The 25,155-nt window shown below is 43.6% G+C and overlaps 1 protein-coding gene across 6 annotated transcripts in view; it reads right to left on the minus strand.

Moving 5' to 3' along the window:
* Positions 1 to 23,802, minus strand: part of LOC147348145 (interleukin-1 receptor-associated kinase-like 2) — a 70,141-nt gene extending 46,339 nt beyond the window's left edge. For 2 of the 6 annotated variants that reach the window (XM_086366387.1, XM_086366383.1), the window contains exons 1-2: positions 23,482 to 23,802; positions 21,073 to 21,195 (exon numbers count right to left, since the gene is read on the minus strand). Coding sequence is in view for 2 of the 6 variants with exons in the window: in XM_086366383.1 (XP_086222509.1) it covers positions 21,073 to 21,195; positions 23,482 to 23,746 (388 nt within the window). In the remaining 4 variants the exon portion in view is untranslated. Of the gene's footprint in view, positions 1 to 9,456; positions 9,750 to 21,072; positions 21,196 to 23,255 lie in introns of those variants that run through there. The other 4 variants (XM_086366389.1, XM_086366385.1, XM_086366386.1 and 1 more) reach the window with 4 other exon arrangements.
* Positions 23,803 to 25,155: the final 1,353 nt, after the last annotated feature.

Genomic DNA, 25,155 nt, shown 5'->3' on the forward strand with positions numbered 1-25,155 from the left:
TAGGAGAAAAACCACTGGACAAGAGGGTCAGGGGCCTTGAGCTTTAGCTGCTTATTTGCTATGGGCAAGACACTTGCCCAGGGGGATGGGAGCCTCGGTTTCCTCAAGTGTAACAGAAGGTGAAAGAACTTTGCCTTTCTTCCCTTCCAAACAGAAGCCCCATGTAGGCACTGTTAGAGCCTCAGGACAGAGAAGAAGGCCCAGCACAGAGTGGGGGCAGGGCCAGGACCAAAGTGAGGCCGTGGAGGCAGACAGGGGGCAAACGTTAAGGAAGTGCTCACTCTCGGGGCTGGTCCTGCCCCTGAAGCAGCTGGAGAGTAGATGCCGCCTATAGTTTTGCCCTGGGCATCTCATTCTCGTCACCTCTAAGTCCCAGCCCTGGCAGAGAGAACTGAATGAATCAATCAATGAATCCACAGCCCGCCATCCTCATAAAACTGTTACAAGGAGCAAGAGAGCCATGGATCTAAAAAGCACTCTGCCAACTCTGAAGCAGTGTACAATGTACAGGGGGCTACTGTCTACAATGGGCTTCCCTGGTGGCTCAGCAGTAAAAAATTCACCTGCAATGCAGGAGATGCAGAAGACTTGGGTTAGATCCCTGACTTGGGAAGAGCCCCTGGAGGAGGGCTTGCCAACCAACTCCAGTACTCTTGCCTGGGAAATCCTATGCACAGAGGAGCCTGGCAGGCCGGAAAGAGATGGACATGACTGAAGTCAAGTGGGCCTTAGAAAGCATCACTACAAACAAAGCTAGTGGAGGTGATAGAATTCCAGTTGAGCTATTTCAAATCCTGAAAGATGATGCTGTGAAAGTGCTGCATTCAATATGCCAGCAAATTTGGAAAACTCAACAGTGGCCACAGGACTGGAAAAGGTCAGTTTTTATTCCAATCCCAAAGAAAGGCAATATCAAAGAATGCTCAAACTACCGCACAATTGCAGTCATCTCACATGCTAGTAAAGTAATGCTCAAAATTCTCCAAGCCAGGCTTCAGCAATACGTGAACCGTGAACTTCGAGATGTTCAAGCTGGTTTTAGAAAAGGCAGAGGAACCAGAGATCAAATTGTCAACATCCGCTGGATCATGGAAAAAGCAAGAGAGTTCCAGAAAAACATCTATTTCTGCTTTATTGACTATGCCAAAGCCCTTGACTGTGTAGATCACAATAAACTGTGGAAAATTCTAAAAGAGATGGGAATACCAGACCACCTGACCTGCCTCTTGAGAAACCTGTATGCAGGTCAGGAAGCAACAGTTAGAACCGGACATGGAACAACAGACTGGTTCCAAATAGGAAAAGGAGTACGTCAAGGCTGTATATTGTCCCCCTGCTTATTTAACTTATATGCAGAGTACATCATGAGAAATGCTGGGCTGGAAGAAACACAAGCTGGAATCAAGATTGCCGGGAGAAATATCAATAACCTCAATATGCAGATGACACCACCCTTATGGCAGAAAGTGAAGAGGAACTAAAAAGCCTCTTGATGAGGGTGAAAGAGGAGGGTGAAAAAGTTGGCTTAAAGCTCAACATTCAGAAAACGAAGATCATGGCATCCGGTCCCATCACTTCATGGGAAATAAATGGGGAAACAGTGTCAGACTTTATTTTTTGGGGCTCCAAAATCACGGCAGATGGTGACTGCAGCCATGAAATTAAAAGACACTTACTCCTTGGAAGAAAAGTTATCACCAACCTAGATAGCATATGCAAAAGCAGAGACATTACTTTGTCAACAAAGGTCCGTCTAGTCAAGGCTATGGTTTTTCCTGTGGTCATGTATGGATGTGAGAGTTGAACTGTGAAGAAGTCTGAGCACCGAAGAATTGATGCTTTTGAACTGTGGTGTTGGAGAAGACTCTTGAGAGTCCCTTGGACTGCAAGGAGATCCAACCAGTCCATTCTGAAGGAGATCAGCCCTGGGATTTTTTTGGAAGGAATGATGCTAAAGCTGAAATTCCAGTACTTTGGCCACCTCATGTGAAGAGTTGACTCACTGGAAAAAACTCTAATGCTGGGAGGGATTGGGGGCAGGAGGAGAAGGGGACGACAGAGGATGAGATGGCTGGATGGCATCACTGACTCAATGGACTTGAGTCTGGGTGAACTCCGGGAGTTGGTGATGGACAGGGAGGCCTGGCGTGCTGCGATTCATGGGGTCGCAAAGAGTCGGACACGACTGAGCAAATAAACTGAACTGAACTGAAGCAATGGAGCATGCACGCGCTGTCTACAATACTAAAACTAATGCCTTCCTTCTTTTCATTTTTATTATAAAGTTAATGGTTGTTTGCTAAAGAAAACTTGGAAAACGCAGGGGCAAAAAAGCTAATAAATGACACAGCATCCCACTAGGATACTTTCCACTTCTAAGACTCTCCCCCAAACATACAGGTGTGCCTCTGGATGCAGTTGTTGCAGACTGTAAGACAGAATGTGTATCTAGACCTTATTTACTAACATTATACTGTAAGCATTTTTCAAGTTGGTTACAAGCTCTTCATATTTAGCATTCTTGAGTGGTCACATAGTATTCTGCTGAGTTTCCTGAAATGAGGCAGGCATTTATTTATTTATTTTTAAACTAGGACACAAACAATCAGACTTCAGTTTCAGGATTTCAGAAACCTGTGTGAAACATCAAGTCATACATTCATTCAACAAAATATTATTGCGCTCCAGGCCTATGACAAGTTCCAGAGATACAGTGGTGAGTCAACCCGAAGTCCACAGAGCTTTTCTGTTTGAAAATATACAAACATTAAGTGAACTGAGTGGGGAAGAGCAAGACAAGAGCCCAGGATCACAGAACAATGGAGTTCGAATGCCAGGCTGCAGTCTGAACCTGATCCTAAGAGCCACAGACACCAGGACACCATGAAACACCTCAGAGCCGGGGAGGGACATGATCTTATTGGACAGTCCCTGTTCCTCTGGAGGAATGGGGAAGGTTGTGACAGCCTCCAACAGAGAGAAAGCCTCTGGGAGAACTGCCCAGTTAGAGATGGAAAGTTCTTGAGTTGCAACCTTAGTCACTGGAAACCCCAGACCAGATTTCTGGTCCGTGGGATGTGATGTCAGCAGGGTCAGGGGCTGCTTCCAGTGGCAGAGACAAAAGAGTGGAGGGAAGAGGAAGGAACCCCTTCTTCCCAGCCCTTCATGCACACAAGGTCTGTCCACAGGTTCACCTCCCACTCTCTGGAGGCAGCATGATGTCATGGGAGGAACAGAAGCCGCCCCCAGGGCTCCACCGCGGCAGCCCTCACTTCTGTGAGCTGCACTTTCCTCACGGGCAACGTGGGAGGAAGAGGAATTAAACCCGGCGTTGCCCTGCAGTGTGGACACTGTAGCTCTGTGAAAGTGACATCTCTCACAGCACTAACCTGTCAGCATTTAACAAGACCCTGAAATCAGGGTTAAGACAAGATACAGATCTTAGTGGGATGAGTCACTGCCGAGTGCCCTGCTGAGTCCTTGGCTCTTTGCCCAACACTCACAACCTGGTCATCACATGTGGAACATTCAGAAACTGGGAGAAAATCAAAGCCCCCATGATCACCCCACTTGGAAGACCCCAAGGAAAGCACTGGTTATACTCTTGTAGACTCTTCTATCAGAAATAAAAATACATGCTTATGTCAGCAGGATGGATGTTACAATCACAGGCTTAGGGACCAGACTTTGGATTCTTTTTTTTTTTTTTTTTTTAATATTTATTTGGCTGCACCAGATCTTAGTTGCGGCTCTCGGGATCTTTAATTGTGGCATGTGGTATATAGTGTCCTGACCAGGGTTCAAACCCAGGTCCCTTCCATTGGGAGTGCAGAGTCTTAATCACTGGACCACCAAGGAAGTCCCTAGACCTTGGATTCTGAGGCCTGGGTTCAGATCTTCTCTCTGCTACTTATTTGCAGTGTGCTTAGCGAAGGCGCCTCCTCACCTCTCCCTGTGCCCCAGTTTCCTCATTTTCAAATGAGGAAAACAATGGCACCTGCTTCAGCGGTTGTTGCAAGGATTAGATTAGTTATACATATAGGATAACATACCTGAGATATAAATGCTCGCTGTAATTGTTAAGCCATCTATACTCTATGAAAACCTGCTTTCATCCCCGAAGGTTAACACTACGTGATGACCATCCCTTCTGGTCTGGGATCCTGAGTCCTGCAGGACTCAGGGAAAAACCTTGCCCATCTGCAAAGCTCTCTGGAGCAGAGAGGGAACAGTCTCCTGAAATGATCCGCCCTTGTATGAAGTGCTCCTTGTCTGGACTAACCAGACTCCTTTCTGGTTGAGGGAAAGGGAGAGTGTCTTGTCCCCTAAGCCTCTCAGCAACTCATCCCCATTTTACAGATGAGGAAACTAAAGGCTCAGAGAGAGGCAGTCATTTGCCTGAAGTCACACAGCTGGGCAGGGACAAAGCAGGGCTGTACACGAAGACTGGTGCATGCATGAGAGAGGAGGAACAGGAGCCATCTAACAAAGGAATCCCTGCCCCAGGACCCCTCGAAATGCACCAGGAATGAGTGAAACAGTAAGAAGCCTGTTTTCCCCCAAGGGGAAACATCAATGCAGTCACAATCATAGGGAAACAAACAGGAGGCAAACATGTTATCTGCCAAAATTGTCAAATCCAAAGAGTTTGCATATTTGTGACTGTATGATTTTTGCATCACTTGATGGATTTTTCCACCTCCATTCCCCAGTATCACAATCTCCCCTAAGGGATGATCGCTTCTAAAATGACTGGCATTCTACAGTGCATAGCACAGAGTTGGACACGACAGATGTAACCTAGCATGCATGCCTGCGTGCAGCCATCTTAGTGGCCGTAAAGATAAATAAAGCACAATCATTCCCCTAAAAAAATAAAAAAATAAAATGACTGGCATTATCTGTAATAGTAAAACGCTAGAATGCCATTAAAGAAAAAAAAAGAATAAATTGTGGAATTTGCAGTAAGGTCTTTCAACCTCAACAACAAAAAAGAGACTTGCAGAAGCCAAGACTCTTTAGGGCTGGAAGGACAATCACGATTACTTGTGCTGAACAGAAAATCATGAAGCGCTGCCTTGGCAAGGAGCTGTCACCTGGGGGGCATGGCTGGCTCCCAGCCCAGTGACCTCTGACTCAGCACAGACAGCTGGCTGAGCACGGGGCTCCAGGCCATCCTACGTTCTCACCATTCCCACATCCTTCAGCCCATCATTCACTCAAGTGGTACTGAGTGTGCACTGGCCGGGCACTGCCCCAGGCACCGAGAATACAGAAGCAAACCAGACAGGTGATGTTCCTGCCCTAATGGTGCTTACATTATCTGGGGACAGACAAACATAGACAAATAAGGAACAAGGTCATAGCGTGTTAAGAGAAATGAAGAAAATAAAACATAGAGATGAGATTAAAAAAAGAAAGAAAGGGGGACAGGGTCAGCTTCTCAAACAAGGTGGCATATGAATTGAGAACTGAAGGACTATGCCCCCCACAGATGTCAGTGGCCTAAACCCCAAAATCTGTGGATATGGCACCTTACATGACAAAAGGGACTTTGCAGATGGCATTAAGTTAAGGGCTTTGAGATAAGATTATCCTGGATTATCTGAGTGAGCCCGAGGATCCTTATACACGGGCGGCAGGAGTGTCTGATTCAGGGAAAACTACAGAAGCAGAGGTAGAGACAGCTGGGGACGCTATCCTGGTCTCTTTGACAGTGGAAGAGGGGCCACAGGTCAAGGGATGCAGGCAGCCTCTAGAAGCCCAAAAAACAAGGAAATAGATTCTCCTCTAGCGCCTCTGCAAGGACAGCTGTCCTGCTAGGCCTTCTGACCTCCAGAACTGCAACACAATAAAGGCTGTTTTAAAACCATTAAATTGCGGTAATTGGTTACAGCAGCAAAAGAAGTCTAAAAGAGACTAGAAAACCAGCCCTGGGGAAGATGGGGAAAGAATGTCCCAGACAGAGGGAACAGCCAGTACTAAGGCCCTGAGTCTGGACCAAGGAGGCTAGCATGGCTGGAGCAGGGTGAGCGAGAGCTGGGTGTGGGAGGAGAGTCACACACAAGTCAGTGCGGCTCACACTGTGCCAGATGGGGCGGGCCTGGGGAGGAGAGTGGGTTATAACCTAAATCACAATGGGAAGCCTCTGAGGACCTTGAGCAATTCTGGTGTCTCCAGAGTCTGAGGGGTCAGAGGTATTCTCCACCGAGGATGTACAAATGCACATGAAGAGACACCCAATATCATTAGTCATTATGGAAATGCAAACCAAACCACAGCAAAAAATCACTTCATACCTCCTCGAAGGGCTCCTCAGATGGCCAGAAACTCAGAAAGACGGAGAGTAACAAGTGCATGGATGGAGGGGGCCATGGAGAAATCGGGACCCTCATACAGAGCTGGTGGGAATGTAAAATGGTAAATGCATTTCCAAAAACTGTGTAACACTTCCTCAAAGTGTTAAACATAGTTACGCTGTGACTCAGTAATTCCACGCCTAGGTACCTACTCAAGGGAAATGAAAACATACAGCCACACAAAGACAGACATAAATGTACACAGAAGGATTATTCATAACAGTCAAGCAGTGGAAAGAACCCCAAATGTCAGATGAATAAATAAAATGAAGTACCTCCGTACAATGGAATATTATTCAGTAATAAATAAAAAGAAATTAAGCACTGATACACACTAAAATATGGATGAACTGTGGAAAGGTGCTAAAGTTGCAAGGGAGCACATATGTTATGATTTATTCCATTTATATGAAATGTCCAAAATAGGCAATGCCTAAAGCTGGCGGGAAACAGGAGATGTGTTTGGGGGTTTGGGAGAGACGGTCGAGGGGTATAGGGTTTCCTTCTGGGGTAATCGAAATGTTCTAAGATTGATATGGAAATGGATATACAACTTTGCATATACTAGATGCCATTGGATTGTACACTTTAAATGTGTGAACTGCATGGTAGGTGAATTATACCTCAATGAAGCTGTGCTGTGTTGTTATTTTTTTTTAATCGTCATATATGGAGAACAGACTTGTTGCCAAGAGGGAGGGGCATGGGGGAAGGATGGATTGGGAGTTTAGGATTAGCAGATGCAAAATGTTATATATTGAATGGATAAACAACAAGGTCCTACTTTATAGCACAGAGAACTATATCCTATATCCTGTAATAAACCACAATGGAAAAGAATTTTTTTTTAATATATAAATATATATAACTGAATCAGTTTGCTGTACAGCAGAAGTTACAACACTGTAAATCAACTATAATTCAATTTTTAAAATTTTTAGTTTATAAAGAAGAGGAAGAACTTCACAGGAGTGCCTTCTAAATTAATATCCTAGAAACAGAAGTTGTTCTGGTCTCATAACTGAGGCCCACACGGAAAAACTAGAGACAGTCTCTTACATAAAGTGTTTTTCCACAACCCACAAAACAGTCAAAAGCAGTGAAATCACAGATCATCTGAGCAAAGGGTCACAGTGCAGTCTAGAAAATCAGATGATGACAGACATTCTCAGAGATGCCCTGATGTGTTACCAAGGTACTGCTTCTGCAGGGAGGAAAGGGGAGGCTGAGGACCAGGGAGGGGAAAGATACAACTTTCCAGGGGCCTGGTTTGTTCATTTAACCTAGCATATCTGCTATTTTTTTCCACTAAACAGTTAATAAAAATACACATTGAAATAAAAATCGAAGTCTGTGCTGCTAAAGAATACTGCTTGGCAAGGAGAAATTGTGATACAGTGTAAGTGAAAAAAGTAGGCTAGTAGAATGTACAAAATTATGATTTTTGGAAAATGTATATTCATAAATAAATATGCTTAGGGAAAAAAAACTAGAAGGTATGACACCTAGCACTCTGCTGGAACATGGTTAGAAGCCAATTCATGTTACCGGCTGCTGCTGTTATTATTATTATTAGCACCCAAATGATAGGATGGTATCACTGAGCGGCAGAGTTTGAGCTAATCTTTGCTTCCTTCAGTATTTTGCAATAAGCATGTATTATTTTTGTGACTGGTTCAAAGCAGGATTTCTGAACCTCAGCACTACTGACACTTTAGGCTGGATAGTTCTTTGAGGAGGGGGCTGTTTTGTGTGTTGTACGACAATTAGCAACATCCTTGGCTTCCCTGGATGGCTCAGATGGTAAAGAATCTGCCTGCAATGCAGAAGGCCTGGGTTCGATCCCTGGGTTGGGAAGATCCCCTAGAGAAGGAAATGGCAACCCACTCCAGTATTCTTGCTGGGAGAATTCCATGGACAGAGAAGCCTGGCTGCAGTCCATGGTGTTGCGAAGAGTCAAACACGACTGAGCTACCGACACACTTGGCACCTACTCACTATATCCCCCAAGCTGCGACAACCAAAAATGTCTCCAGACATTAGAAATGTTCCCGAAAGGGGTCAAAATTGCCCCTGGTTGAGAACCACTAGGTTAAAGTATATATTATTTCCTCAAACTGAATAGATAACAACATGCATGCTCATTTTATTATTATTCTTTCCACCATACATAAATATTACATTCTTTGTTCAAATGGTATATATCATAATCTCAGTTTTTTAAAATACAGATATTACCTTTCAAATAAAGTGGCACCAGTTGCACGGTTTAAAAAAAAAAAAACAACTAAGAATGGTCATTGTTAATACTTCCTTAATACAAGAAACTCTGATACGCAGGTGTCAAGAGCTTTTTATACAATTTTCATTCCTCACAACCACCTCCAGTTTACAGATTAAGAAACTGAGACTCAGATTAAGGTTAAGCAACTTGCCCAAAGTCAGCAGTTGGATGTGGCGGAACCTGGAGTACAGACCTCTGTTTGGGCGCCTGAGGACCACATGCTCAGCATGCCCCAAAATGCCAAGCCCTCAGTCAATCACCAGGCGCAAACAAAGAAAATAGAACAAGGAGTTAAGGATGTCCTGGCGGAGCCAGACGCCAGGGTTTAGGAACCGCCACTTAGGAACCGCGTTGCACAAGTGACTCTTGTAAGTGGCTGCCCTCACAAGTGAGTCTACCTCTAAATCCTTTTCCTGGTCTGTAAGACGGGGTAAGAGAAATATGCACTTTACAAGTTGTTATGGAAATTAAATGAGATAATCCGTGTCAGGTGCTTGCGTCAGGGCCGGGCACACAGTAAGCACCAGTCATTGCTGACAGCAATAATTTTCAGCTTTACCGTAAACAGCGAAGTGCAGCCAGTCATTACTTAGCGACAGACTGAGTAACAGCAGAAATCGTCCGAGATCACCTCACACCTTCTAGATCACCAACAGAGAAGGAGCAGCGCCTGCCCGAGGATACACAGGGAGGCCCGAGGATACACAGGGAGGCCCGGGCCCAGGAAAGCAGCAGAGAGAGCCCTTGACATCAAGGACCACGGTAGACAGGTTGGGGAGGGGGCTTAGTGGGGTCGCAGAAAGGACCACTCACCGAACTGCATCCAGTCCCACTCGCTCAGCGTGTCCATGTTGCGGCACAGGTCGTCCAGCACCCAGGAGGGCAGCTGGTAGATGTAGCAGGACATGGCCAGGCTCTGAGGGCTGGCGGGCAGGCGGCCTGACAACTGAGTCCGACGCAGGCAGGACTCCGCTTCTGTACCCGCGGGCTCGTGGGTCCACCCACCGCGGGCCGCCGGGAAGTGGGCGGGGCCGGCCCTGTGTGCGACTGCCCCCTGGCGGACACTGGGGGCGCGACGCCTCCCGGCCGGCTTGACCAGCGGCTGAAAAACCAAGTCGGTCAGAGCCCGGAGGAGAAACAGGCCCAGAGGAGAGAGGAAACACCTTTAAGACCACACGGGAATTCAGTGTTGATCCCAAGAGACCTTCTGACTCCACCTCCAGGGCTTTAGCCCCTCAGCCACATTCGACTCATTCAAGAGATAGTCTATTAATAACCTGCTATAAGTTGGGCACTATTCTAGGTGTTGGAGATACAAAAGTGCAGAAAACTTACAAAAGTCCCTGTTTTCATGGGACTTAATCTAGACGGGGGTGGGAGTGGATGGAGGAAACTAGCAATAAATAAAACATTACTGAATAAATAAGTTACATGAAATGCTAAAAGGTGCTATTGTGGTGGTGGGGGGGGTACTTTAAGAGAAATCAGGAGTCCAGAGGAAGCAGGGGTAGGACTCTATTAAATAGGAGACTCAGGATAGACTGTGATTTTAAGGGCCAATATTTATTGAGCAGCTACTATTTGCCAGACACTGCTCTAGGTGCTGGATTCTTTCCTCCAGAGAGGCTTGAGTAGTGCGGGGCCTCAGCAGGCCATCTTATGGACATGACTTTGTCCCCATTCTTTAGAATAAGTTCCTCAAAGTAAGGTCTTTGTTATTACTAATTAATAGAGTTGCCACTCAAGTACCAGGCATCTCCTACAGGATACATTTATCATTCTCTTCTACAGATGAGGAAACTTAGGCTTGAGTCAGTTGTAACTTGTCCAAGCCAAACTGGTCAAGTAACAAGATTCAACCCAAGTCTGATCCCAAGGAAGGGCTCTTTGTTCCCTATTTTCTTCTCCGAAAAATTTCCTGTGATCCTGAACAATACATAGTTTCTCCTAATTAGCTTTTCCATGACCAACACCCTCCCTACTAGGGTTGGTTAAAAAGTTACTGAAGCTAAATGTAATTAGTGATATAGTTGTGCCATTTTGACCTGTTGATGTTTGCTGCTGCTGCTGCTGCTGCTAAGTCGCTTCAGTCATGTCCGACTCTGTGTGACCCCCATAGACGGCAGCCCACCAGGCTCCCCTGTCCCTGGGATTCTCCAGGCAAGAACACTGGAGTGGGCTGCCATTTTCTTCTCCAGTGCATGAAAGGGAAAAGGGAAAGTGAAGTCGCTCAATCATGTGCGACTCTTAGCGACCCCATGGACTGCAGCCTACCAGACTCCTCCGTCCATGGGATTTTCCAGGCAAGAGTACTGGAGTGGATTGCCAGTGCCTTCTCCATGTTCATGTTTAATTCCCTTGAAAATACAGAGGTTTGCAATCCCTGCTACACCTTAGAATCATTTGGGAACTTTAAAAGAGAACCTACAGGCACGATCCAGGTGCGATTGTTCTGGGTTGGAACTCAAGCACTGGCATTTCAAAAAGCTTCCCAGGTAGTTCTACTTATGTGCAGGCAGAGTTGAGAACCCGTGGGACATCAGGAAGATGGAAGTGAAAGAAGGCTGATAAAAAGGAAATAACCAAAATAATGCTTTTCTGTGTACTTTGCACGTATTTTTCTTCTCTAATAAAAATAACTTTATTGGTTTTTCTGATAGTATATGATCATTGTCCTAAACAAAGGAGGGAAATTAAGAAAAAAAAAAAAAAAGCCAGTCCTGGACTTTGTTCCACTTGTGTAGGGGAAAACCCAGTTCTCCCTTCTGTGTTTCTTTACTTGTAACTGAGCAGGACCCTACGGGGCTCCTTCTCAGAGCACACCCCACCCCACCCCCACCCCCCCGCCATGTTCTCTGCCTCCATCTGGTCTGTAGGCAAAATTCAGCCTCTTAGACCCTCCACGTGTTCCAAAGAGTAAATTTAATCAGAGAAGTGAGAAAATGAAGAAAGGCAAACAGTCAAGTGAGATAAAATAATAGTTTAGCCATTAATCAAGGACTGTTACTTCCTCCTCAAGGGCTAGACATAATATTCTGAGCCAAATTCTTTGAACTATTTTGTAGATACTGAAACCCCCACCAGATGGAAGAAGTTAACCATATGCTGCCCACAACCATGTAGATCCTAGGCCAGTCAGAATTAGAAGGCTGATGATGTTAATTCCTCATTATCTCATCACCAACCAATCAGAAGAATATCCATGACTGGATCACACACCCCACAACCCCCACTTCCTCACCCTATCTTGAAAACCTTTCTCCATTTGAAAATGAGGAAACCAGAAGGGAAAGAGACACGTGTACCCCAATGTTCATCACAGCACTGTTTATAATAGTCAGGACATGGAAGCAACCTAGATATCCATCAACAGATGAATGGATAAGAAAGCTATGGTACATATACACAACAGAGTATTACTCAGCCATTAAAAAGAATTCATTTGAATCAATTCTAATGAGATGGATTAAACTGGAGCCTATTATACAGAGTGAAGCCAGAAAGAAAAACACCAATACAGTATACTAACACATATATATGGAATTTAGGAAGATGGTAACAATAACCCTGTATACGAGACAGCAAAAAAGACACTGATGTATAGAACAGTCTTATGGACTCTGTGGGAGAGGGAGAGGGTGGGAAGATTTGGGAGAATGGCATTGAAACATGTATACTATCATGTATGAAACGAGTCGCCAGTCCAGGTTCGATGCATGATACTGGATGCTTGGGGCTGGTGCACTGGGACGACCCAGAGGGAGGGTATGGGGAGGGAGGAGGGAGGAGGGTTCAGGATGGGGAACACATGTATACCTGTGGCGGATTCATTTCAATATTTGGCAAAACCAATAAAATATTGTAAAGTTTAAAAATAAAATTAAAACAATAAAAAGAAAATGAATAGATCCATATATAGGCATAACTGTATCACTTTGCTGTATACCTGAAACTAACACAACATTGTAATCAATTATACTCTTACATGGGAGAAGGCAATGGCACCCCACTCCAGTACTCTTGCCTGGAAAATCCCATGGACGGAGGAGCCTGGTGGGCTGCAGTCCATGGGGTTGCTAGGAGTTGCACATGACTGAGCAATTTCACTTTCACTTTTCACTTTCATGCATCGGAGAAGGAAATGGCAACCCACTCCAGTGTTCTTGCCTGAAGAATCCCAGGGACGGCAGAGCCTGGTGGGCTGCTGTCTATGGGGTCACACAGAGTTGGACATGACTGAAGCGACAGCAGCAGCAGCGTACTCTTACATAAAATGAAAGGTTTCAAAAAAAACCAAAAATCTTTTCCTGAAAGGCTTCAGGAAGTTCAGGTTTTCTGAGCACTAGCTGCCTGGACTCCCTTGTTTGGTGCCCTGCAAATAAACATAGGAGTTTCCTTCACCACAATTCAGTGTAAGTAGGTTGGCTTTACTGCATGCGGCAAGTGGACCCAAGTTACTTTCAATAACACTATTACACACAACACTTCACTTGGGACACTTCTAGTTACCAAATGAGGGAGAGGGGGTAGTTTCCCCACAACAAGCAATCCTCTAGGACACCAGCTGGGAGTTCTACAATTTAACTCAATTCTAATACTATCTACCGGGAGATAGTGTCAGATCCCGGAGGTTAAGGGCTCAGTTCCATGAAACTGTCCCCATCTGCTTCAGATGCCAGTCCAAGTAGTTGTACTACTCATTATATACCCCAGGTTATTCATTATTTCTGTCCAACATGGCTACAAATCACAAGTCCCCAGGACCCCTCCTTGCTGCTGCTGCTGCTGCTAAGTCGCTTCAGTCATGTCCGACTCTGTGCGACCCCATAGACAGAAGCCCACCAGATTCCCCCGTCCCTGGGATTCTCCAGGCAAGAACACTGGAGTGGGTTGCCATTTCCTTCTCCAATGCATGAAAGTGAAAAGTGAAAGGGAAGTCGCTCAGTTGTGTCCAACTCTTCGAGACCCCATGGACTGCAGCCTACCAGGCTCCTCTGTCCATGTAATTTTCCAGGCAAGAGTACTGGAGTGGGGTGCCATTGACCCCTCCTTAAGTTCAATTAATTTGCTAATTGCCCAAAGAACTTATGGAAATACACTTACCACTTTATTAAAGGATATGATAAAGAATACAGATGAATATCCAGATGAAGAGAAATACGGAATTAGATCTGTTTACTGTGTTCTAGGCTAGAGAAGGGTGGCTAGGGCTGAAAATTCAATACTTTCTTCCAGGAGTCATACAAGAGCCAGCCCAGAGTCCTCTCATTAGAATAAAAGATACTCCTAGTGATCTTATCACTTAGGAATTTGAAATCAATGGTTTTAGGAGAGCTGTGTACCAGGAGTTCAGGCAGAGACCTATATATATACATAGACATATACATATACATATATATACTTTTTTTTTTCCCTGTTATGTCAGACAGACAGAGACAGAGAAATTAACACCTTCCCATAGTCTCATCCTGGAGGGACAACCATTATTAATAGTTTGGTGTATATACTTGCATGTATCTTTACTGCTGCTGCTGCTAAGTCACTTCAGTCGTGTCCGACTCTGCGTGACCCCATGGACAGCAGCCTACCAGGCTCCTCCGTCCATGGGATTTTCCAGGCAAGAGTACTGGAGTGGGGTGCCATTGCCTTCTCCGGCATGTATTTTTAGACCTCTATAAAATTAACTTTTTAACATAAAAATTTTTAAAACACATTTAATTTTCTATAAATGTTTTTCAACTAATAATGAACAGTTTTTCATGTCCATATATAAGAATCTATCTTTTCCCTTTTAATGGTTTATTTAGGATACGTGATTTGGCCCATCTCCTATTAATGTACATTTATTTCCAGTATTGGACTCTGTTCCAGAGGTATCTGCTTTCTCATCTACAGGAAGGGAAGGGGAGTCCTAAAGTCTATCAAGGAAAACCATAAACCAATTTTTGGAAAACTGATGCCCTGAGGACATAGTAGACCCTTCCCCAAATTCCCTTCACTCTCTGCATTTGCCACAGGACAAGGGTAATCCAAACCCGCTAGAGTAATTCTCCACTCTAGTTTCCATCTGATTGTTTCTGAGCACTGGATAACTGAAGCACAAGTTCTTAGTATTTCCAAGTTGGACCAGGGTATCTGACCCTGCTCCTTCAGGTAAAGAATGTCATCTCATGTCCTCCCTAGCAAACTGCTGCTAGGCTGTTCTTCACCCAATTAATTCTTCAATTTATCTGAAGATAAAATAATTTGCTAAAATGATTTCCTCTGAGTCTTTCAGAAATCTTAGGTCTGTTGTTAACATTTGTGGGTCCAGTCCAGTTATCAGGGACTCAACTCTTCCCAACTGGAGCAAAACAATCTTTTGTGTTTTCTACCTGAATAGGGAGAGAGCATATTGCTATTTATTTGTATGTTGACTTGTACTTTCCTGAGGTTTCATGTTCCAAATTCTGAAACAAGTTTTGCAGGTTTCTCTCTCATTTAAGTGTCCGGTGCTACTGCCCAACACTTTTGGTTAACATCACAAGCATATCTGTCAATCTATTCTGTCTGATATTATAAAAGTGGATAGATGTCATTAGAAATTTGTCCAAACTCACAGAACGTACATCAAGAGTCAACTGGTGTGATCTGCCTGTGGATTACTGGGATTGTGTGGTGATGGGAGAAGTCTCCAGGAAAACGTTCTGTTGAGGCAGGGAGCTTAGTTGACAGAAAGGAGAAATGGTGAAGGGTAACAGGCAGCCCAGTGACTAGTATAGAGCGGGGCTGAGGTGGAGAACAGGATACAGAAACCAAACGTGAAATATCTGAAAAGGTCATACTGGTGTTCCTATTTCAGGACTGTAAAACACTGGTATTTATTTCATGTCCTTAGTGAGCTGAGCGCCCTACTTTCTTTTCATCTTCTCAATATACAGTAAGTCCTAGTGAGATATTAACCACTTTTTTTTAATAGACTATTTTCTAGAGCAGTTTTAAGGTTCACAGCATAATTAAGAGGAAGGTACAGGATTTCCTATATACCTCGTGCTCCCACACACAGTCTCTCCCATTATCAATATCCCCATAAAGTGGTACATTTGTTAACAATCGATGGACCTACACTGACACATCATTATTACCCCAAGTCTACAGTTTACCTTAGGGTTCACTCGGCATTGCACATTCTGTGCGTTCGGACAGATGTATAATAATATATATCCACTATTCTATCATGCAGAATAAATTTACTACCTCAAAAAATTCTGTGGTCTACTTATTCATCCCTCCACCTCCTCCAACCCTCTCTGCCCCATAAATTTTTAAAAAATTATTTATTTTTGGCCATGCCAACTGTACATGGGACCTTAGTTCACCATCCAGGGATCAAAACCATGACCCCTGCATTGGAAGCGTGCAGTTTTAACCACTGGACCGCCAGGGAAGTTCCCTCAATCCCTTTTTAATCCAATTCTGCCTTTTCCAGAATGTTGTAGAGTTGGAATCATAAAGTGTGTGACCTTTTCAAGCTGTCTTCTTTCACTTAGTAATAAGCATTTAAGTTTTATCTCTCTTTTCTTGGTGGACAGCTCCCTTCATCTTAGTGCTGAACAATATTCCGTTATTTGAATATATCATATATGCATCTATTCACCTACTGAAGGACACCTTGCTTGTTTCCAAATGTTAGCAATTATGAACAAAACTGCCATAAACATCCATGTGCAAGTTTTTGGACGTACATTTTCAGCTCCTTTGAGTAAATACCCAAGAAGCATAATTACTGGATATATGATAAGCATTTAATTTCGTAGGAAGCCATCAAACTGTCTTCCACAGTGGCCATAAGATTTGGCGTTCCCATTAGTAATGAATCAGAGTTCCTGTTGTTCTACATCCTCACCAGCATTTGGTGTGGTCAGTGTTCTGGATGTGAGCCTTTTTTTGTGTGTGGGGGGAGCATTCTAATAGCTGTGTAGTAGTATCTCACTGCTGTTTAATTTGCAATTCTCTGATGACGTACTACGTGGACCATCTTTTCTTTTTTTAAATACTTTTTTGGTCACACCACTTGGCACGTGGGATCTTAGTTAGCCGACCAGGGATCAAATGCACGCCCCTTGCATTGGATGCATGGAGTCTTAAGCGCTGGACCGCCAGGGAAGTTCCTGGAGCATCCTTTCATATGCTTAGTTGCTATCCGTGTATCTTCTTTAGGGAGGTGTTTGTTAAGGCTGGTTCTATTTTCATGAAAAAAAAAAAAAATGCCTTTCTTCCCAATGTGAATGCTTTTCTTCTTCATCCTTTTCTGTAGGGCTTAAAATTTTTAGTGATATTTCATCTTTACAAGAAAAGAAGAGCTAAAATAAAGTTCTAAACAAAATCCAGGGTTGCGAAGAAAAGCGACAGAGAACCAGGTTCCTTGTGTTTCGTCTCCCCAAGGCCATTAAACAGTCTTCACACCTCTCCAAGACAGAAGAACCTGGCAAATGACATCCTACCCATTTCCTTTACTCAGCACCATTTACTGTATCCAAAGGAAGCTTTAAAAAAAAAAAACTGCAAACAGGTAAGATCACAGTCTCTCAAGAGCAATACATTTAATACATTCATAAGATTTCAAATGAGCCCATACATGCTACAGGTTTTCGATTTTCTTTGGACAACACAAAAACAGTACTCAAATTGCAAGTTTCAGGAACATTCTGACACAACGGCAGGTTAAAAAAACAATAAAACCAACATTGAACTAATCCAGCACCGAGAGACTTCCTTAAATCTCTCATACTATCCTACTTTTTTAATCGTATGGCTGCCTTCTATACCAGCATATTTTCTTCTCTACCCAACAATTCAACAACAAAAATTAGAAAAAAAATTAGAGGTGTGTCACTGAATGAATAACACAACAGATTAAAAAACAAAAGCCCCTTATTTGTTGAATGTTGAAAGAGGAGAATATGATTAGGTGGAAAAACTGTAAGGCATTTGATTCATTCACTCCACTCTGATATCAGAGCACAGGAAATGCGCTCAAAAGTTAGCAGAAGGATTTAATAAGGATGGCAAGAAATAGTCCCACATTATTTATAAAAGGAAGGCTGCACTCATGAGTATGAAGAGCTTATAATACCATGGAAAAATATTTTAAGTTATAAAGTTAAATGAGAAAGTAGAATATAAAACTGTATATTCAGTATGATCTCAACTATGTAAAACCAAGCCAAAAAAAGGCTGTTCAAAATGTTAAGTTAGTGGTTGTATTTAAGCAATGTATCTACCTGGATCTTTTCTTCCTTTTATTTTTATGTTTCTTCCAAAATTTTCTCTACTGGGGAGGATCCTTTTTTTTTTTTTTAACGATTAGCTACCAAAAAAGGATGCCTGATAGAAGTATTGAATTCAAATTAATGAATTTAAGTCCAGCCTATAGGAAAGGATCTGGGCATGTACAAAACTATAAAAGATTCCAGGCTACTCTCTAAATCCACAGTGTGCTAGCTGTAACATTCCAGAGTTTAGAGGGCTTCTTCGTCTTCTCCTCTAGCCAGGTGCAAAGTGTCACCAGATCCTGCCTGGTGAAAAACTGCTGAATTAAACAGAAAAGTCATGGAGTTACAAAAAGGAACAGAAATACGCACACTTGGCAAAAACCTATTTATAGTACAGGAGTAGCTCTTTAACACTATGATTAAACAAGGTAATGGCCATTTTCTCCTCTCTCCTGTGCGGATAGCAAGTTTCAAAAAGCCATCACCACAAGAACTGTAGAAAGCTAGTCCTGGCTTAGAAACAGAAGTGACACAGCCCTGTGACAACAATGGACTAAGAAAAGTCAAAATTTAGAAAATTATTAAAAGATTACTTTCTATAAAAATGATTCCCTTTTAAACATCTGTTTACTGTATATACTTTAAGGTCCCCACTGTCACTCCCCCTCAAAAAAAAAGGGTCAAAACCTCTAAACACTTTCTACCAAAGGACCCACTGGTTTGTTCATTCAACTAACACCAGATGGAAGGCTCATAATGTGCGAGGCACTAGGGTCTCAAAGAGCAGACAGATTTTCCCCTGCCCCAAGGACATTTCTGTCTCCCAGAGCGGGAGGCGGGCACATCACAGACCACAACACAACAATGAAAAGCAGGCACCACTGCTTCCTTACAACTCAACAAGAAGCTACTATTCTCGCTGTAATTACTTCCACAAAGTCCTTACACAGAAACTTTTCTGACTCACTAGGAAGCAAAGATGCAACTACTTTTCCTTGATAAATATTTCTACAAGAGGCAGGCATAATTATTACATTTTGTGATATTTGCCCTTAAACATCACAATGCCTTGTAGTGAGGTCAGTTAACTTTGTTTTAAGCAATGGAGCATTTTCACTCCAAGAATGAGACACCTTGAAGCTGAGAAAAGGTGACCAGTCCTAGCTCTAGATCAAGACTTGTCAGGACCATCAAAAGCTGAGACCCAGGAGTGTGACTCTGAACTAAACATCTTCAATCTCCCCTGCCATCCGCTGGCTTTCAATATGCTCCTGCGTCAGCCGCACCAGGTCCTTCTGCACATTGGGATGGTCTTCCAGATCTTCGTAGAGGGATCGCACAATGTCCAGTCTCCTGTAATCCTCAGGCTTGACCAGGCTTCGCACAACCTGGAGGCACCGCTCTTTCAGGGTGTACACTGTAAGGGCAGAAAAGCGACTCTCAGCAGCAAACTCAGGCCTGGGGATTAAGCGCTCACGAGGCTTGGCCAACCGAGGCCGTTACATTTTCGACAGCTGGACCTCACATTGGACAAAAAAAGTGAGTACGCGGGTTGTGGCGGAGTGTAACGTGATGGCTCCAACAGACATCTCATAGCATTCATGGCCATGTGGAGGACTTCCCTTGAGGCTGGGCTGAGCCTATCATGTGCTTTAATTAAGTGAATGTGGGCAAAGTGACGCTGTGCTGATTCTGGGCTTCAGCCTTAAGAAGCTCTGGCAACAATCGCTTTTACGCCCTCAGGAGCCCTGAGTTATACAGCAAGAGAGACCACACAAAGAGGGCCAGGCCCTGAGACGACATGGGAGAGAGGCCCAGCCCTCAGCCAACCTGCCGGCAGAAAGCAGCCACACCAGTGACCACCAGAGAGTAGAATAACCCCTGAGTTGAACTCAGCCCTGCCTGCAGAATTATGAACAAATAAAATGTTGTTGAGTTACAGGTAGCTGTCACACAGCAAAAGATAACTAAAACAGCATATAACTGGATTCTGGGGGGAACTCAAATTCTATGTTTTTGCTTTTCTTTGTCGCACCTCACAGCTTGTGGGATCTTAAGTTTCCCTGATCAGGGATCGAACCCGTGCTCTCTGCAGTGGAAGCCAGAATCCTAACCACTGGACCTCCAAGGAAGTCCTTCAAATCCTATTTTTTTAAGTAATTAAAAAACTTTAACTTTTCCTAAAATAGCATTAAGTAGCAAACAGAAAAGACACCATAACAAGTTGTGACAGAGACACAGAAGAAAGGGAAAATATTTTAGTATTTTAAATGGTAGTTTTCCTGATTTTTGGACAAAATGTCCCACATCTTAATTTTGCACTGGGTCCCACATATTAGGAAGTCAGCCCAGCTGCTGACTACTCTGTTCATCCTGAGGCAGGTCTCAACCTTTCCTTATTGAAACCTCCTTCTGTCAATAGCCTTTTGGGGATTCCAGCTGACTGTCACCAATTTCCTCAAATCCTATTTTTAACTCACTGGGGAACTTACTCTTTAAAGGTCTCCTACAAGGCAAAATTTCCAACATTTTAACTTACCAGTGTTCACTTCTGTATATCCACTGCCTTAAAACAAAATCTATATACACATACTAGTGTGAACCTTATGAAGCCACAGATATTTAGGTTTTTTTTCTTAACCCAAAAGATCAGTTTCTTGGGGTTCAATCTAATAAAATCACTTGAGTTTTAAACAAGTGGTAAGCTATGAAGCTAATGTTCAATTTGGTGGTTTTTTTTTTTAAAAAAAAACCCTGACTGGCACAGTAAGCTTGACTGCATTAAATTACATTAAAAGATACAACACCAGAAGTCATAAATAAGCCATGATATCTCACTCTCTACATGTTTTTTCTTCTGAGATTCCAGGGCATAACTCTACTCCAAGGCCACGGAAACAGAACGCACTCATAATTCTACAATCAGTTATTTTAATTTAGCCCACTCCTGACAAGCCCAAAGAGCTTCTGAGACACCATAACATCTTTGTTCAACATAGAGAATACCAGTACATTTCTTACATTTTATTTATGGTGGAGAATAAGACACAGAAAAGCTGGATACCTTGCCCAGCATCAGGCAAAAGTCACTAAGGACTGAGCTCTTTCAAGGGCCTATCCTCTACTTAGCACAACAGCCTATCTTTTTAAAAAGTAAGATGAAACATCGGTATACCTGGCAGTGTGATGTTGGCAAAAATAGGCTGCCCATCAACATTGAGAGATGGCACAAATAGCTCAGTTTGGTTAACTAGAAGCCCATCAGATGTCCCAGCATCTCGGAAGAGCCAAAGGTGACCTGTTAAGACAAGCAGAGGTTAAGTAGTCACATATCTATTGCCTTCATCTCCCCAGACTGAAATACTTGCCTCTCGTTATGCTCGAATACCATACAAAGCCCTCCCAATAATGTTATTCTATTGAATCCTCACAAAAGGCAATGGAGACAGTAGACAGAAGAGCAACTATACCAGGTTCCAAAATGAAGGCCCTTTCTGCTACCTTGGTGCAAAAGCAAAGTATTTGAACTGCAAATCACATCCAGTGGTGCAAACTAAAAGGAGAGAGGTCACCAACTCCTCAGATCTGTGCTTTTCAAAAACAACAAGGTACAAAAACATCACACTGAGAGAAAAAAGCCAGATAGAGAAGAGTACATTCTGTATGAAGAGATGAAACTAAACAAGGATGTGAAAAATCCAAAGAGTAGAAAGGGGCAAGACAGAACTTTCTGGGATAATGGAAATATTCTAATCTATAACTTGATCTAGGTATTGTCAAAACCTATTAAATGCTAGGATCTGTGTATTTTACTGCATGCAAATTAAAAAATGGATTTAAGAAATAAATATATCTTATGCAAAAAAAAAAGAGAGGGGGACAGTTGGAAGGAGACAAAAAATCCCAGGCCTAAGATTCTGTTCAAGGAAGGAAGGAGGCTCTTTCAGAACAAAAACAGCATGAGATCCTGGGCATATGTTTACTTGACGATTTGGAGGCAAAATTTAAGAAATGTCAAGTGAGAAGTAATGTTTTTTATTGTGGCGAAATATACATAACATAAAATTGGTTATTTTAATCATTTTTAAGTGTATAATTTAGGAACATTAAGTACATTCAGGAAGTAATTTTTTTAACGTTTGTATTAAATCAGGCACAGATAAATTTTAGAGAATACAAAAGTCACACAATTTCCCAGATATAAGACTGCAGAAATGTGGATGTCTGGAAGAATTGAATTCTTCCTCATTAAAAAAAAATAAATAAATAAAAATTATTTTTTTTCCTAGGATACTATGTGGCCTGCAAGGATCTTAGTTCCCCCACCAGGAATCCAACCAGGGCCAGCAGAGAAACCACTGAGTCCTAAAACACTGGTGAATGCTTAGTCGCTCAGTCATGTCTGACTCTGTCACCCCATGGACTGCACCCCGCCAGGCTCCTCTGTTCATGGGGATTCTCCAGGTAAGAATACTGGAGTGGGTTGCCCTACCCTCCTCCAGGGGATCTCCCCAAGCCAGGGACTGAACCCAGGTCACCCTCATTGCAGGCTGATTCTTTACCTTCTGAGCCACAGGGAAGCCCAAAGAATTCCCGTTCCTCATTTAGTATTAGGAGAAATTTGGTGTAAAAGTTTGAAGAGCATCACTGACTATGCTACCCTCAAAGAAAAAAGATTCATCAAGATCCTCTGAGAAAGATAGTGAATTTTTAGTAAGCGTTAACTTCATTTGGCCTGGACATCTCCAGCCTGGGTTATTACAACAGTTTTCTAACTCTTACCAGTAGTCTTCCCCTTCCAAATGACCTTGCATCCTGGGGAAGCTTTTTAGTATTAAATCAGGCAATACCATTTCTCTGTTTAATAATTTCCAATGGCCCCCATTTTCCTAGGGGTAAAATCATTTTTCAGACTTCCTCTCCCATTGCATACCCTCTCCCCTCTCCCAGGTTCCAGGTGTCAGGCCACGCGGTTCTGTCTGTCTACAGCTCTCAACTCCTGTCTTGGGTTGGTCAGATTCCATGCATCTTCCAGAATTCTCCTTTTCTGGGAAGCTTCCCTAACTGAAAGCACACCCCCTTCTCTTTCACTGAGCAGGTGCAATGCTGTGCTCCGTTCCTACTGCAGCAATTATGACACTGGCTTGTTCTTATCTATTTATGCATTTGTCTCTTCTAATGGGCAGAAGAGACACTTCATCAAGACAGGGACCCGACGCGGACCGGCTCACTGGACACACCGGAGAATGTGGGATTCTCCTAATCACAAACTGAACAAATGGGCGTGAGGGATGGAATACACGTGGGGTTGATATTCAAATGCAAATTACTCAGTCTTAGAAAGATACTGTCACTTACTAGTTGCGTCAACGTGAATCTGTCACAACCTCTCTTGGGGCCTCAGTTCCTCGAGTGTAAAATGGGAATAAAAATGACAACAGCAGCTGCCTCCCCCGAATGGGGCGGGGATTCGGTGAGACCGAGCCACGGTCACCGTGATTCTCAGGCCTACAGCGCGGCTCGCTGCGCTCAGCTCAAGGGGGCGGCGCGGCCGGGCGCGACAGGGCGACCCCGGACCGCCTACCTCGGTAGCTGTGGATGCGGCGGCCCGTGCCGGGGGGCAGCGTCGGGTAAGGCTGGGGCTCGCCATCGAAGTTGAGCCACACGGGCAGCACCACGCGCGGGCTGCGGTTGCAGAAGATGACCTGGGATGGCTCGCGCGTGTTCACGGAGCGCAGCACCGGCCGCAGCCGCCCGGCCTCCATCTCCCGCTCGGCGCCGGGGTCCTCTGCACTCGCCTCCTCAGCGCCGGCCTCAGCCTCTTCCGCGTCCCCCGCCTTCCGGGGCATTACCTCCGAGAGCCTAGACTACCCGGGCCTCGCGGGATTCGCCGGCCGCGCGGGGCGGGGCGGGGGGTGCGTGCGCGTCCCCGGGCAGGCGTACGTGCGGCTTTCGCGTGCTCTCGGTGGAGGATGGATTACACCCTGAAGATGGCAGGCCAGAGGCGGTGCGCATGCGCAGATGTATCACCTAACTTGAGGGGACTAGCCTTCTGTGAGGCGGAGGGTGGCGCTAGGCCATTTTGCCCCAGGGTTTCCTCTGAACGTTAGATTCTTGTGCCTCCCATAGGTTTTTCACACAGCATTTCTTTAGCTTCATTCATTGCCTTAAGACTGTCATGGTTTTTGCCGTATTTTCCCTACCATCTGCGCTATTTACTAATTTTATTAATCAAGTTGTTTTGTTTCCATTTTGGATCACAAGATTTGAGTTTTGTACAGAAAAGTAGGATAAAGTGAAAATTTCCCTTTCATCCTAGTTCCCCCAACCACCTCAAAAGAATCCCTAGAGGCAATAAATATCATCAGTTTTTTGTATTTCCTTTCAAAGTTTTTCTAGGCATACCCAATTGAACACATCTGAGAGGAAATTTTATATCACCACCATCAATGGAAATTCTTTTATCATTTACCAAAAAAGAATACAGAGGAAATAAAACAAGTTATTAAACACAGACCTTAACACTAACATTGTATCATTGCAAACGTTTACATATTTAAGAGAAAGGAAAATGTATTTTGGGTATTCTAAGTCCAAGCTACAGGCTATGTTGTTCTTAGAGTACATTTTACACTACGCCAAACAAGTAGAGAGAAAATGTACCCGTTTTTCAAAACAACTAGTGATTTTTTCTTCTTCTACTTCTCAGCCTTTTCAAAATTTTCTTTTAATATGTATTTTGCCTTGTTTATGCTTCCCTGGTGGCAGAGTGATAAAGAATCCACCTGCCAAGCAGAAGATACAGGTTTGACCCCTGGGTTGGGAAGATCTCCTGGAGATGGAAATGGCAACCCATTCCAGTATTTTTGCCTGGGAAATTCCATGGACAGAGGAGCCTGTTGGGCTATATAGTCCATGGGGTCCCAAAAAAGTTGGATACAACTTAGCAACTAAACAATATTTTGACCAATTAAAAAGTATAGAGTAATAAACCAAACACTGATAATCTCACCATATAAAATTAACAGTACATTGTCATACTTACTTTTTAGTTATGACAGCATAAATGATGAGGCCAAAATTCCTTTAACTTCCACCCTGTTTCCCTTCCTTCTTCAGAGGCAGTAACTACCATGAGTTTGATGTGTCTAACCAGGCTACTTTTTTTCCCCCTAAATTTATTTTAAATTTCCATATGGTAGAGTTCACTCTTTTTGGTGTATAGGGGTGTGTTTTGATAAAATGGATAGTCATGTAA

This window comes from Bos grunniens, chromosome 22 (genome assembly GCF_055505025.1).
Source record: "Bos grunniens cultivar Pamir isolate PY7600 chromosome 22, Bosgru_T2T1.0, whole genome shotgun sequence".
NCBI classification, from domain to species: domain Eukaryota; kingdom Metazoa; phylum Chordata; class Mammalia; order Artiodactyla; family Bovidae; genus Bos; species Bos grunniens.